We start from the raw sequence: 14,016 nt of genomic DNA on the forward strand, positions 1-14,016 counted from the left end.
AATGTTTTAGCCTCCACCACCATCCCTGGAAAGTCATTCCAGGCACTCACAACCCTCTGTGTAAAAAAAAACTTACCCCTGATGTCTCCCCTAAACTTCCCTCCCTTAATTTTGTACATATACCCTCTGGTGTTTGCTATTGGTGCCCTGGGAAACAGGTACTGACTATCCACCCTATCTATGCCTCTCAATCTTGTAGACCTCTCTCAAGTCCCCTGTCATTCTTCTATGCTCCAAAGAGAAAAGTCCCAGCTCTGCTAACCTTGCTTCATGTGACTTGTTCTCAAACCAGGTAACATCCTGGTAAATCTCCTCTGCACCCTCTCCATAGCTTCCACATCCTTCCTATAATGAGGTGACCAGAATTGAATGCAATACTCTAAGTGCGGTCTCACCAGAGATTTGTAGAGTTGCAACATGACCTCTCTACTCTTGAACTCAATCCCCCTATTAATGAAGCCTAGCATCCCATAGGCCTTCTTAACTACCCTATCAACCTGCGCAACGACCTTGAGGGGTGTATGGATTTGAACCCCAAGGTCCCTTTGTTCATCCACACTCTTAGGTAACTGACCATTAATCCTGTACTCAGTCTTCTGCTTTGTCCTTCCAAAATGCATCACCTCACACTTGTCCGGATTGATCTCCATCTGCCATTTTTCTGCCCAACTCTGCAGCCTGTCTATATCCTCTTGTAACCTTCGACAACCTACAGCTCCATCCACAACTCCTCCAATCTTCGTGTCATCCGCAAACTTACTCACCCATCCTTCCACCTCTTCATCCAGGACATTTATAAAAATCACAAATAGCAGGGGTCCCAGGACAGATCCTGGCGGCACTCCACTAGTTACCGATCTCCAGGCAGAATACTTTCCTTCCACAACTACCCTCTGCTTTCTTCCTTTAAGCTAATTTTTTATCCAAACAGCCAACGTTCCACCATGCCTCATGACTTTCTGGATGAGTCTCTCGTGAGGGACCTTGTCAAATGCCTTGCTAAAGTCCATGTAGACCATATCCAGTGCCCTACCCTCATCAATACTCTTCAATACTTTTGTATTGAATTTGTCAATACTCTTCAGAGATTGTCTGCCTGGTGGCAGTGGGTGCATAATCTGGACTTGTGATATGCACCAGCAGCTCATACAACCACCCACCACCTGCTCCCATGGCTTCATGTGACACTGATCAGGGGCCTAAGCAGTTGCTACACCTTGCCCAAGGATAACCTGCAGGCTAGCGGAAGGCAGGAATGCCTTACACTCCTTTGGTTGACGTGCCTCCACCCACTTCACCCAAGCAGCACAGCTCAATTCATTAAAGAATCTAAATAAGAAATGTGTAGAAAAAGTTAAATTCAATAAGTAATGCAAAAAGAAAGCAAAAAAATTAAGTGAGGTAGTGTTCATAGGTTGGTTCATTGTCTGTCAGAAATCTGATGGCAGAGGAGAAGCTGTTTGTAAAATGTTAAGTGTGCATCTTCAGACTCCTATACCTTCTCCCTGATGAGAGGACACGTCCTGGGTGGTTGTGGTTCTTAACGATAGATACCGCCTTTATGAGGCATCACATTTTGAAGATCAGGCAACTGGAAGCTCAGGGATTGCACCTCTGGACTGAACAGACGAGCACTGCAAAATGGTTATGTAGTGTGTATTTGGTTTCCCCAGTGTAGAGGAGATCACGAGTGTTATACTCTAGATTGGATAAAGCGCAAGTGAATTCCTCCTTCATTTGGAAAGTCTTGTTTGGATTCCTGATGTTGGGAAGGGAAGAGCTAAAGGTCAGCCATTGTGCATCTCCTGCGGTCACATGAGAAAGCGGCGTGAGAAGGGGAGATGTCAATGGAAGCAGCAGTCCTGGATGTTGTGAAGGTAACAGCCTGATCAGAATGCTGGAAGGGGAGAGAAGGGGAAGGTGTTGGAACCTCAACAGAGCCAATGGAAGTAGTGAAGGGTGACTTCTTTTATGCAGGGTCTGCTCAGGTAAGAAATTGAAACTGACACAGGCCTTGAACTCTGAGAATATTCAGCAAGAACATTTATCTTCCTTTGTGAAACATTCAAGAACAGGTTAAAGATTCATAATTCATAATACTAAATCAATAAATTTATATAATAAACAATAATAAACCAGGTACATTGCCTACCTATGCAACGTATAGTGACCACCAGTCCAGACTGACAGCTTTTGCTGCAAATGAGAAACATACTTTTGAGCAGGATATTAAATATTTGATCAGAAAGCAACCAATGCAGTGTCCCGACACAGTGAAACGGGGGGGGGGGGGGGGGGGGGGGAGAATAGGCCACAATAACTGACCTAATGATTAGTTTACTGTAGATGTTTCGCATTTTTATGCTGTTATTCAGAGTCAAGAATTCTGAGGTTTTTATGGAGCTCATCGAGACTGATCCATAGTTAGAGTAATTTCTGTGGAACAGACGGAAAGACAAAAATGAGCATGGGTGTACAGGGAAGATACTTACTGCACAGGCACCTAATGTGAAATCCAGCTGGGGTGGTAATAGATTTTGCCCAGGAATTAGTGCCTTGAAATTGTCCAGGATAATTATAATAAAAGGGCAAATGCCTGATTGGCTTTTCATATACAGATAGCTTTCTATCCTGATAGACTCTTTAGGGAGTAACAACTACAGCAAAATAGCAGATGGACACTCTTATCCAAAATCTGTCATAGAGAGTCAGCCTGGAGGTAGGCCCTTTGGCCCAACTGATCCCTGCTGACCAAGATTCCCATCGAAGGTAGCCCATTTCAAAGCAAGTTCATCATCCATGTACGTATATGTCGCCATATACGACCCTGAGATTCATTTTCATGCGGCAGACTCAGGAAATCCAAGAAACACAATAGATCAGTGAAAGACCGCACCCAACAGGATACACGTATAATCAATGTGCAAAAGACAACAACCTGTGCAATTACAAAAGAAAATAACAATAATAACAATAAATACATATATACATAAGCAATAAATAGAGAACGTGAGCTAAAGAGTCCTTGAAAGTGAGTCCATGAGTTGTGGGAAAAGTTCAGTGATGGGGTGGGTGAAGTTACCCCCTCTGGTTCAAGAACTTTTCTTTAGAATAGACGTCGGAGGAATTTCTTTAGCCAGAGGGTAGTGAATCTGTGGAATTCATTGCCACAGATGGTTGTGGAGGTCAAGTTATTGGGTATATTTAAAGTGGAGGTTGATAGATTCTTGATTAGTCTGGGCCTCAAAGGTTACAGAGAGGAGGCAGAAGAGTGGGATTGAGAGGGATGATAAATTAGTCATGATGGAATGGTGGAGCAGACTCAACAGACGGAATGAACCATTTCTGCTCATATGCCTTATGGTCACATAGTAAACCACAAACAAATATTTATTGAGATTTAAGGACGATCCTTGAAAAACCATGTCATAATATTAGGAGTTTTTAAGTCGATAACCTGGGATTGCCATTGAACATTAGAAAGTTTGAAGCCTAATCCATGAACAACCATTTAACATCACTCCAGTCCGCTGCTTAACTAATTAAGTGGTTTAACATTCTGAATGCAAGATTAATTATGATTAATGCATTTCACTTACATATGTTCAACTTGAGGCAGACTTAAGATTTCCTCTGTTCTGCTCCAACAATATTCCCAGGCAACAGGTAGTTAAATGTTCTGATATGACATATATTCATTCACAGGAAGTGGACTCCAGTGACAAGAACCAACAATTACTTTCAATCCCTAAATACCCTCTGAGCAGATTACTGTTTCCCTCACAGCAGCTACGAGGTATTCAAAACTGTGTGGGTCCAGTATCACTAGGTGAGAACATTACAGCACAGAAACAGGCCTTTTGGCCCTTCTTGGCTGTGCTGAACCATTTTTCTGCCTAGTCCCACTGACCTGCACCTGGACCATATCCCTCCATACACCTCTCATCCATGTACCTGTCCAAGTTTTTCTTAAATGTTAAAAGAGAGCCTGCATTTATCACTTCATCTGGCAGCTCATTCCACACTCCCACCACTAATGTTCCCTTTAAACTTTTCCCCTTTCACCCTTAACCTATGTCCTCTGGTTTTTTTTCTTCCCCTGGCCTCAGTGGAAAAAGCCTGCTTGCATTCACTCTATCTATACCCATCATTATTTTATACACCTCTATCAAATCACCCTCATTCTTCTACGCTCCAGGGAATAAAGTCCTAACCTATTCAACCTTTCTCTGTAACTCAGTTTCTCAAGTCCTGGCAACATTCTTGTAAACCTTCTCTGTACTGATGGGAGGTTGAAGAGACTGTGGGGAGGATGGGAGGGGTCTTTGACAATGTTGGCGGCTCTGCATATGCAGGGCTTCTGATACGTGTCCTGGATGGAGCAATGATGTTGTCAGCAGTCCTCACTATCCAATGACCTCAATGAACCACATTGATTTTAATTACATTCCACCATTAATTATGTTTGCTTTTAATTTTAAAAATATCTAACTCCCAGAAGCAAGTCCCCAGTTGTCTCAAGTACAACTTGAACTGATAATTCAGGATTGGTTATTATTGCTCTTCAGTACACAAGTGTAAAGGAGAATAAAATGATTGTTACTGTGGATCTGATACTACATAAAAAAATGCACAATAAGATAACTAACACAAAAACACAATGAATATAAATATATAAAATGAGTTTATATACATAGAGTGTGTAAATAAATAAAGTGACACTGGGTACGGGACTGTCTGTACACAAGGTGACTGACAGGAAATGGCAAAGTAGTGGTGATGGGATGGGTTAATGGCTGGAGGAGTTGATCAGCCTGACAGCTTGGAGAGAAGCAGCTGTTTTTGAGTCTGGTGGTCCTGGCATGGATCTGTATAGCCTCTCCCCTGACAGGAAATGGGCACACAGTCTAGGGACAGTCATAGAAACAGAAAACCTACAGCACAATACAAGCCCTTTAGCCCACAACGCTGTGCCGAACATGTACTTACTTTAGAAATTACCTAGGGTTACCCATAGCCCTCTATTTTTCTAAGCTCCATGTACCTATCCAGGAATCTCTTAAAAGACCCTATCATATCCACCTCCATCACCAGCAGCCCATTCCACGCACTCACCACTCTCTGTGTAAAAAAAACTTACCCCTGACATCTCCTCTGTACCTACTTCCAAGCACCTTAAAACTATGCCGTCTCATGATAGCTATTTCTGTCCTGGGGAAAAGCCTCTGACTTTCCACACGATCAATGCCTCTCATCACCTTATACACTGTCCATGAATAGGGCGGCAGGGATTCTTCATAATTTACTGGTCTCTCTGGCGCCTTTCTGTATAAGCCGGATGCCCTTGATGGTGGGTATGGAGGTGCTGGTGAGGCTTTGGGCAGTCTTACCTACCCATTGTGAAACCCTCCTGCCTGCTGCAGTGCAGTTTCTGTGCCACACAGCCATGCCACTTGGTAGGACCCTCTCAGCCGTGCATCAGTAGATGGTTGAGAGTACTGGTGGGCAGAATCACACTCTCTTCCAATTCGTCAGAAAGTAGAGTACCCACACAATAAACTGGGCCATTAGACACCAGCCCAGGAACTTAACCACCATATTGTCATACCCCATGGGCGACAGATATGTAGATACACAATGACGAAAATACAATGAAACAACATCCATGTCTGTCATTTCGGATTCTATACAATCATCCTACGTCTACTCTCAATGGGACTGCTAACTGTTGCTTGTTAACTCCACACATTCAGTCAAGTGGCTTCAGCCACTGAAATGTATTCTATTCGAGGACTTCAGTAGAATTTAGCAGGTTAAAGTGTGAAAGGTCACAACCTGGTAAATAATTATGTTTAAGAGAATGCACTGGAAATGTCCAATTTTATTTATCCAGCATTACCTGTGGTATCCCATCGTCTTACAGACTTGCTTTGCGCCATCCTCGTTCCAGTCATCATGGCACACTGGTCTCCAGCCGTAAGCTTTATCCCTTGCATAAAGCACAAAATCTGATCTCGTTAACTTAACTGTAATTTAAAGGAAAACAAAATTGCAAAATGATCTTGTCAGCATATCACAAACTTTGTTCAATTGAATTGCAACCATGGTCCATTCCAATGTAAAAATGTTACTGAACTTTAGAGAAAATTGTCTTTCCTTAAAAAGCAACAATAAATAAATAAATTCGTTCATTTCCAAATAAATTCTTGTTCGTTTTAGAATGAAGATTATTTTTAATGTTTACATCATGAGATTTTGAATCATCAAAACTTGCTCCTTAATTTGTCTTAAACAAAGAAAAATGTCATTGCCTTCACAGTATTCCAGACTGTAATGTTCCAGTACTGTGCAAAATTACACAAAGGCACATACTGTATATATCCTTTGCTCTCAGCAAAGTTACAAACAAACTCTCCACTCCATGTTGACAAATACAGTACTGTGCAAAATTCTTGGGCACCCTAGAGTGCATAAGACTTATTTGTCAATATGGAGCAGAGACCAAGTTTGTAAATCTGGCAAGAGCAAAGAGCAGAAAGAATGTGGGACAGGTGGAAGACAAGGAGAGCCAGGGGCAGCAGGGCCTTCTATGCCTGCTTTGAAAGACAGACTATAACTGCAGCTGTGAAGATCCCTGCTGCACCCAGTGACCCTGTGATCTGACTTGGAAGCCGATGTTAGGCTGTCTTCAAAGAGGGTGAACCCTTGCAAGCCAGAAGTCCTCAACGGAGTACATGGTAAGGCTCTGAAAACTTGTGCCAACCAACTGGCGGAGTAATCAAGGATATTTTCAACCTCACACTGCTACAGACAGAAGTTCTCACTTGCTTCAAAAAGGCAACAGTTACCCCAGTGCCCAAGAAGAATAATGTGAGCTGCCTTAATGACTGTCGCCCAGTAGCACTCACATCGACAGTGATGAAATGCTTTGAGAGGTTGGTTATGACAAGACTGGACTCCTGCCTCAGCAAGGACCTGAACCCATTGCAATTTGCCCATCACCACAATAGGTCAACGGTAGAGGCCATTTCAATGGCTCTCCAAATGGCTTTAGACCCCCTGGACAATACAAACACCAATGTCAGGATGCTGTTCATCAACTATAGCTCAGCATTTAATATTATCATTCTCACAATCTTGATTGAGAAGTTTCAGAACCTGGGCCTCTATATTTCCCTCTGCAATTAGATCGACTTCTTAACCGGAAAACCACAATCTGTATGGATTGGTGATAATATCTCCTCCACACTGATGATCAACAGTGGCGCCCCTCAGCGGTGCATACTTAGCCCACTGCTCTACTCTCTCTGTACCCATGACTCTGTGGCTAGGCATAGCTCAAATACCATCTATAAATTTGCTAATGATACAACCATTGTTGATAGAATCTCAGATGGAGACGAAAGGGCGTACAGGAGTGAGATATGTGTGGTGGTGTTGCATCAACAACCTGGCACTCAACGTCAGTAATACAGAAGATCTGATTGTGGACTTCAGGAAGGGCAAAACAAAGGAACACAAAGAATCCGCAGAGGGATCAGAAGTAGAGAGAGTGAGTAGTTTCAAGTTCCTGGGTGTCAAGATCTCTGAGGACCTAACCTGGTCCCAACATATTGATGCAGCTATAAAGAAGGCAAGAGAGCAACTATACTTCATTAGGAGTTTGAAGAGATTTGGTGTGTCAACAAAAACACTCAAACTTCTGTAGATGTATCGTGGAGAGCATTCTGACAGGCTGCATCACTGTCTGGTATGGGGGGCTACGGCAAAAGACCAAAGGAAGCTGCAGAGGGTCCTAAATCTAGTCAGCTCCATCTTCAAAGTACCCAAGACATCATCAAGGAGTGGTGTCTCAGAAAGGCTGCATCCATTATTAAGGACCTCCAGCACCCAGGGCATGCCCTTTTCTCACTGTTACCATCAGGTAGGAAGTACAGAAGCCTGAAGGCACACTCAACAATTCAGGAACAGCCTCTTCCCCTCTGCCATCTGATTCCTAAATGGACATTGAACCCATGAATACTACCTCACTTCTTTAATATAAATTTATGTTTTTGCACATTTTTAATCTATTCAATATACATACTGTAATTGATTTACTTATTTTTACTTTTTTTCTTTTCTATTATGTATTGCATTGAACTGCTGCTGCTAAGTTAACGAATTCCACGACACATGCCAATATAATAAACTTGATTCTGATGTGGGTACAGACACACCCAGCCCTGAGTCGCCAGACAAGGTAATTTGGTGCCAGACAATTGGTTTATTGATTCCAGAATGTCTGGTTGGTGCTTCCTGCTCCCTTCCTCTTTTCTCAGCCATGATTCCTCTCTCCCTGCCCTCTTTCCACTCTCGGTCCACAGACCCATCTAGGAATCAGGTTTATCAGTCACATATGTCATGAAATCTGTTTATTTTTGCAGCAGCAGTAGAGTACAATACATAAATTTACTAGACTGTTGTGCAAAAGTCCACACACACACACTCTAGCAGAGATACAATGGATAGGAAATTAGCCAAGCTGAACTGTGATCTTTTAGAATGACATCACCCTGTTCTGCTGTGCACGTGGGATTGAGAGGTCTGAATGAGAAAAGTTTTAAACTTAAAAGGAGCTATGGACCTGGAAGATGAGTAACCCAAATTTAAATTAAAACAACCACATTCTGTAAATCTGAAATACAACCAGAAAGTACTGTAAATAATCAACAGGTGAGGCTGAAAAGAGTGTCTGTCAATGCTTTGAGTCTGTAACCTTTTGTTAGAACAAGGAAAGTAGTGTCATCTCACACAGGTATTACTGATGGAGAGTAGACCATTGGATGGCCTACTGAGACATTCCTGTGGTTTCTGCTTTTTACCTTTTATTTTATACGTAACAGCAATCCTCAATCCCTACACTTACTGTAGCGTATCAATACTTCTGATTTTATTTACTGCTGGAAATATCCAAAGAATAAAAAGATGTTGCCTTTATGTTTTTATATATAATAACTAGGACACATCAGGACCAGTACATTTTGGCATAATTAAGTGGCTGTCCCAATGAGTCAAATTTCCATGGAAGTAGTTAAATGAATTACAGGACACCACCGATACTGTTGGTGGTTGTCTGTCATACCCAACCATGATAGGAGGCCTGTGCCTTTTTTTTTAAAAGCCATTGCAATGGGGCAGTTACACTTTCTTGACTCTGGATATCAGAGTCCAATGGTGCAAGTGGTTTTCACTACTGGAGTCTTTGCAGTAGATGTCCTTTTCTGTGCCTCATCGTGCCCTTTGCTCTCCACGTAACATTGCTGAACCGCCATTCTGGCAGTTCAATCTCATTTGTAGACCTCATTGTCCCAGTCTGCATTTACCCAATCTATATCCCTCATTCTCCAATGTTCCAGGGGAAAAAAAGTCCCAACTTATTTAACCTTTCCCTAGTTAATTGCTAGTCAATTAGGTAGTTAATTGCCTGTAATAAAATCTAGGGTTTCTAGAAGAGTCAGAGTGTCATAGAACCCTACAGCAAAGAAGCAGGTACATCTCAATCTATCAACCTGCAACTGGACCATAGCCCTCCACACCCCTCCCACCCATGTACCAATCCAAACTTCTATTAAATTTTAAAATCAAACCCGAGTCCACCCCATCGACAGGGAGCTCATTCCACACTCTCACCACCCTCTGGGTGAAGTAGTTCCTCCTCAGGTTCCCCTTAAATATTTCACCTTTTACCCTTAACCAATGACCTCTAGTCCTAGTGTCCCACAACCTCAGTGTAAAAAGCTGCTTGTGTTTACCCTATCTGTTCCCCTCAATTTTGTATACCTCTATCAGATCTCCCCTCATTCTCGCATGCTCCAAGGAATAAAGTTTTAACCTTTTCAACCTGGCAACATTCTTATAAATTTTCTCTGTAATCTTTCAATCTCATTGATACCTTGATTCTGTGCTCTATTTCCTCAGCTGTCAGATTCTGTCATCTCAGAATCAGATTTAATATCACTGGCATATGTTGTGAAATTTGTTGGCTTTGCAGCAGAAAAATACAATACATGATAATAATAACACACACATGTATAAAATTACACAAGTCATGCAAAAATAGAAATTTTATAAAGTAGTGAGGTAGAGTTCATGAGTTCAATGTCCATTCAGAAATTGGATGGCAGAGGTGAAGAATTGTTGAGTATGTGCCTTTAGGGTTCTGTACCTCCTTCCTGATGGCAGGAATGAAAACAAGGCATGACCTGGGTACTGGGGTCCTTACTGATGGACACCTTTGAGGCATTGCTCCCTGAATACTACTGGATACTACAGAGACTAAAGCTCATGGTGGAGTTGATAGAGTTTACAACTGTCTGCAGTTTACTTCCCTCCTGTGCAGTAGCCCCCCCCCCACCCTCCCATACCATGTCACACCACATCAGCCCATTGTCACTTCCATCACACCTCACCTGCCCATTACTCTTCCTCACCTGGATCTCACCATCTGCAAACTCTTGCTCAGCTCTTCCCTCTATCTTTTTTAAACAGGCTATTTCCCTTCTATCTAGATGAAGGGTCTCAGTCCAAAATGTCAACAATCCATTTCCCTCCATTGCTGAGGACTCCACCACTGAGTTCCTCCAACATTCTGGGTTTTGCTCTGGATTCCTGCATCTGCAGTTTCACTGCTGGAATGAAAGGTTGTACATGTATAATATTGAGCCAGTCCTGATCAGGAGGACAAGCAACTTGCAATTGGTTGGAGGACTCCAGCAAGTCAAGCACATTCTCTGGGGTGGGTGGGGGGGGGGGGAAGAATTATTGACAATTTGATCCAGCATCGGCCCTGAACTTGACCCATAACTTTGACATTCCTTTCTTCCACAGATGCTACTCAACCCACTAAGTTCCTTCAGCAGACTTCATGCCCTGTATTGCAGCACCTACAGTATCTTGTGACTCCAGGTTTAAAGCATTGTGCTTCAGGATGTGAAAGCCTCAAAAGAAATAACCAGAAAATATTTATTTACATGGCTCTGTGGTTAAGAGGTTTAAGTTCCATGAAACTAGAGATTCTGGTTTTGCTTCCCTTGAAGGAGAGAGAACTGCTGAACATTTTTTTTAGGGGAAAACAGAGGATCAGATATGTCTTTGTTTATCTGGAAAGCATGTGATGCAATATCATGAGTCATATCTTGGATGATCTTTTCTGTGTGGTTCAATATTATACTACATATACAGTTTTCTCTGGAGAAGTGGAGGCTGACAGGAGATCTGATAGAGGGTTATAAGATTATGAAAGGCATAGGGAACATAGACATAGAAGGTCTTTTTTCCCCCCAGAGTTGAAATGTCTAATACCAACGGGCATGCATTTCAGGTAAGAAGGGATCGTTTTAAACGAGAGGTTAGAGACAAGTGTTTTTCTCCCCCCCAAACACAGAAAACAGTGGGTGCCTGGAATACACTGCCTGGGGTGTTTAGAGACAGAAATGTTAAGGAATATTAAGAGATGTTTAGATTGCCACAAGAATGTGAGGAAAATGGAAGGACATTGTGTCAGCAGAGGGGATTAGTTTACTTGGCTACTTGATCACTAATTTAATTGGTTTGTCAAAACATTGTGGGCTGAATGGCCTGTTCCTGTGCTGTACTGTTCCAGGTTCCAGAATACCTTCACTGAAAGGCTCACACTGTGGATGCTGAGTGAGAACTTGTTGCAATTGGGTCGAGAATGATTTTGACCCGACTGTCACCCTACCTCAATGACACGAAGCTAGCAGATAGCAAGGTTGTCTTTCCAGCAAAAGTTTAGCAACTCGGTAGGGACTAGTGAAAATTCAAACACGGTCACCAGATTGGGAATGGCAGGTGTCCCATATCAGATCGATAAGAATGCAGCTGTTGAGCATGCAGTGGATCGCTTGGGCATTCTACGCGTGGAGAACACTCTTTTGGCATGGGCTTCTGAGTGCACACATTTTCCACCTCGGTGGGTCCAGTCTGTCGCTCCCGCACTAAGTTGCTCAGTGTGTACCAGTAGTAACATGGCATGGTAGCAACACTTAATCATACGATTCCATGGTCATCCTTACTCACACATATGTAATGGTGCTACTGGGTAAAAATAACCAAACCATCCAGCTCAAGAAACTTCCATAGCATTGCAGGAACTAGTGACCACCTCCTCAACATGGAATCATGGAGAACCTCCTACAGTTGTTTTTTTTGGTAGTCAATATGAGAAGTGGAAGTGAAATTCTAGTATTGCCTGCTAATTAGAAAGTGGGTCATTGCTATTGGCGTCCAGTGCTACAGTGAAAGCATACACTCAGTGGTGTACGCTTGTGGCTTTCTACTGCGACAGGCCATCCACTTCGACATTCAATGAATTGTGCATTCAGAGATGCTCTTCTGCACACCACTGTTGTAACTCATGGTTATCTGAGTTACTGTCGTCTTCCTATCAGCTTAAACCAGTCTGGTCATTTTCCTTTAACCTCTCATTAACAAGATGATTTTTCCCCCCACAGAACTACCAGTCACCAGAAGCTTCTTTTGTTTTTTTGCACCATTCTCTGTAAACTCTAGAGACTGTTGTGCTTGAAAATCCCAGGAGATCAGCAGTTTTGAGATACTCAAACCACCCTGTCTGGCACCAATCATTCCACAGTCAAAGTCACTGAGATCACATTTCTTCCCAATTCTCATGGTTGCTCTGAAGAACAAGTGAATCTCTTGACCGTGTCTGCATGCTTTTATGCACGGACTTGCTGCTACATGATTGGCTGATGAGATACTTGCATTAACAAGCAGATGTGCAGGTGTACCTAATAAAGTAGCCACTGAGTGTAGAAGCACCGAAGTTTGTTCTCATTGCCCCACATCATTGACAACGGTATTTAACCACTTTTTGAGTAATAGTACCAAATCATGCACAGTTTAATCAGGCATCACATTATTAAATCTTCAGAAACATATCAAAACAGAGCTGCCATTCTTACTGTAACTGGGAAGGAACAAATGGACACAGGAACATCAATGCAAACACCAAACAATAGCATTGTAAAATCTTCCTTACAGCATTCTTCATCCTCGCCGTTGGCACACTGCGGTATCCCATCACACCATTGTAATGGGGCTACGCACCCTTTTGAAGTACCACAGGGTATGCAGTTGTAAGTTGAAACTGCAAATAAAAGCTTTCATAAGATTCAAAGCCCGTAGGTGGAATTTTACTACCCCCACCATGTCCCAGAAAACATCATGCACATTGCCCCAAAGATAAACTTCTAAAATACCTTAATAGAATCCAAATCAAAATATGTTATTGCACAGTAGAACTGCATGTTCTGGCAATGTAAAATTTATTCCCCTATGTCCTGAGTGTCTGAAGAAACTAAAACTGACAATACGTCAGAGGCAAATATAAACTTTGCTAAATTTGTTTTGAGGAGGTGGAGGGAAATTCCTGAGTTTAGCTCTGAAGTGGAAATAGGGACAAAGGTGCAAGTTCCAATGTCAGAGCAAACCAAAAGGTCCTGAGACTGCGAGTAAACTATCATAGGGCATCCTGAAATTGTTAAAGGATTTTTCTCTTGAAGTCTCCTTGTGCTAGTTCTTTATCTGTTATACCTAGATTGCTGTATCTTATGTTACCTCCCAGAACTTTATCCTTACTCTGAATAGTTAAACCTGGTGTCCATCCCATTCAATGCATTAAGTTCTGCCTGTTAAATGTAACTGTTCAAAACGCTATTAGAACAGCTTAGCATAAATAGTCTTGTTATTGGTGATGGGTTTCTACACATTTCCATGCTGAATATGCCATCTATCTCAATGTGACACACACTAACTCTCAAAGGATCAGTAGTGGAAAGGGTGAGCAGTTTCAAGTACCCGAGTGTCTATGTATCCTGGGACCAACATATTTACAAAGAAGGCACACCAGTGGCTCTATTTCATTTAGAGTTTGAGATTTGGTATGTCACCAAAGACTCCTGCAAAGTTCTACAGATGTACCATGGAGAGCTA

General features: G+C 42.3%; 1 protein-coding gene across 1 annotated transcript in view; it reads right to left on the bottom strand.

Moving 5' to 3' along the window:
* Positions 1-13,166, bottom strand: part of LOC132393469 (transmembrane protease serine 2-like) — a 68,326-nt gene extending 55,160 nt beyond the window's left edge. The window contains exons 1-3 of the mRNA XM_059968743.1: positions 13,064-13,166; positions 5,900-6,026; positions 2,153-2,196 (exon numbers count right to left, since the gene is read on the bottom strand). Of these exons, the coding sequence (XP_059824726.1) occupies positions 2,153-2,196; positions 5,900-5,913 (58 nt within the window). The 5' untranslated portion in view covers positions 5,914-6,026; positions 13,064-13,166. The remainder of the gene's footprint in view (positions 1-2,152; positions 2,197-5,899; positions 6,027-13,063) is intronic.
* Positions 13,167-14,016: the final 850 nt, after the last annotated feature.

The sequence above is a fragment of the Hypanus sabinus genome, chromosome 4, assembly GCF_030144855.1.
Source record: "Hypanus sabinus isolate sHypSab1 chromosome 4, sHypSab1.hap1, whole genome shotgun sequence".
Taxonomy (NCBI): domain Eukaryota; kingdom Metazoa; phylum Chordata; class Chondrichthyes; order Myliobatiformes; family Dasyatidae; genus Hypanus; species Hypanus sabinus.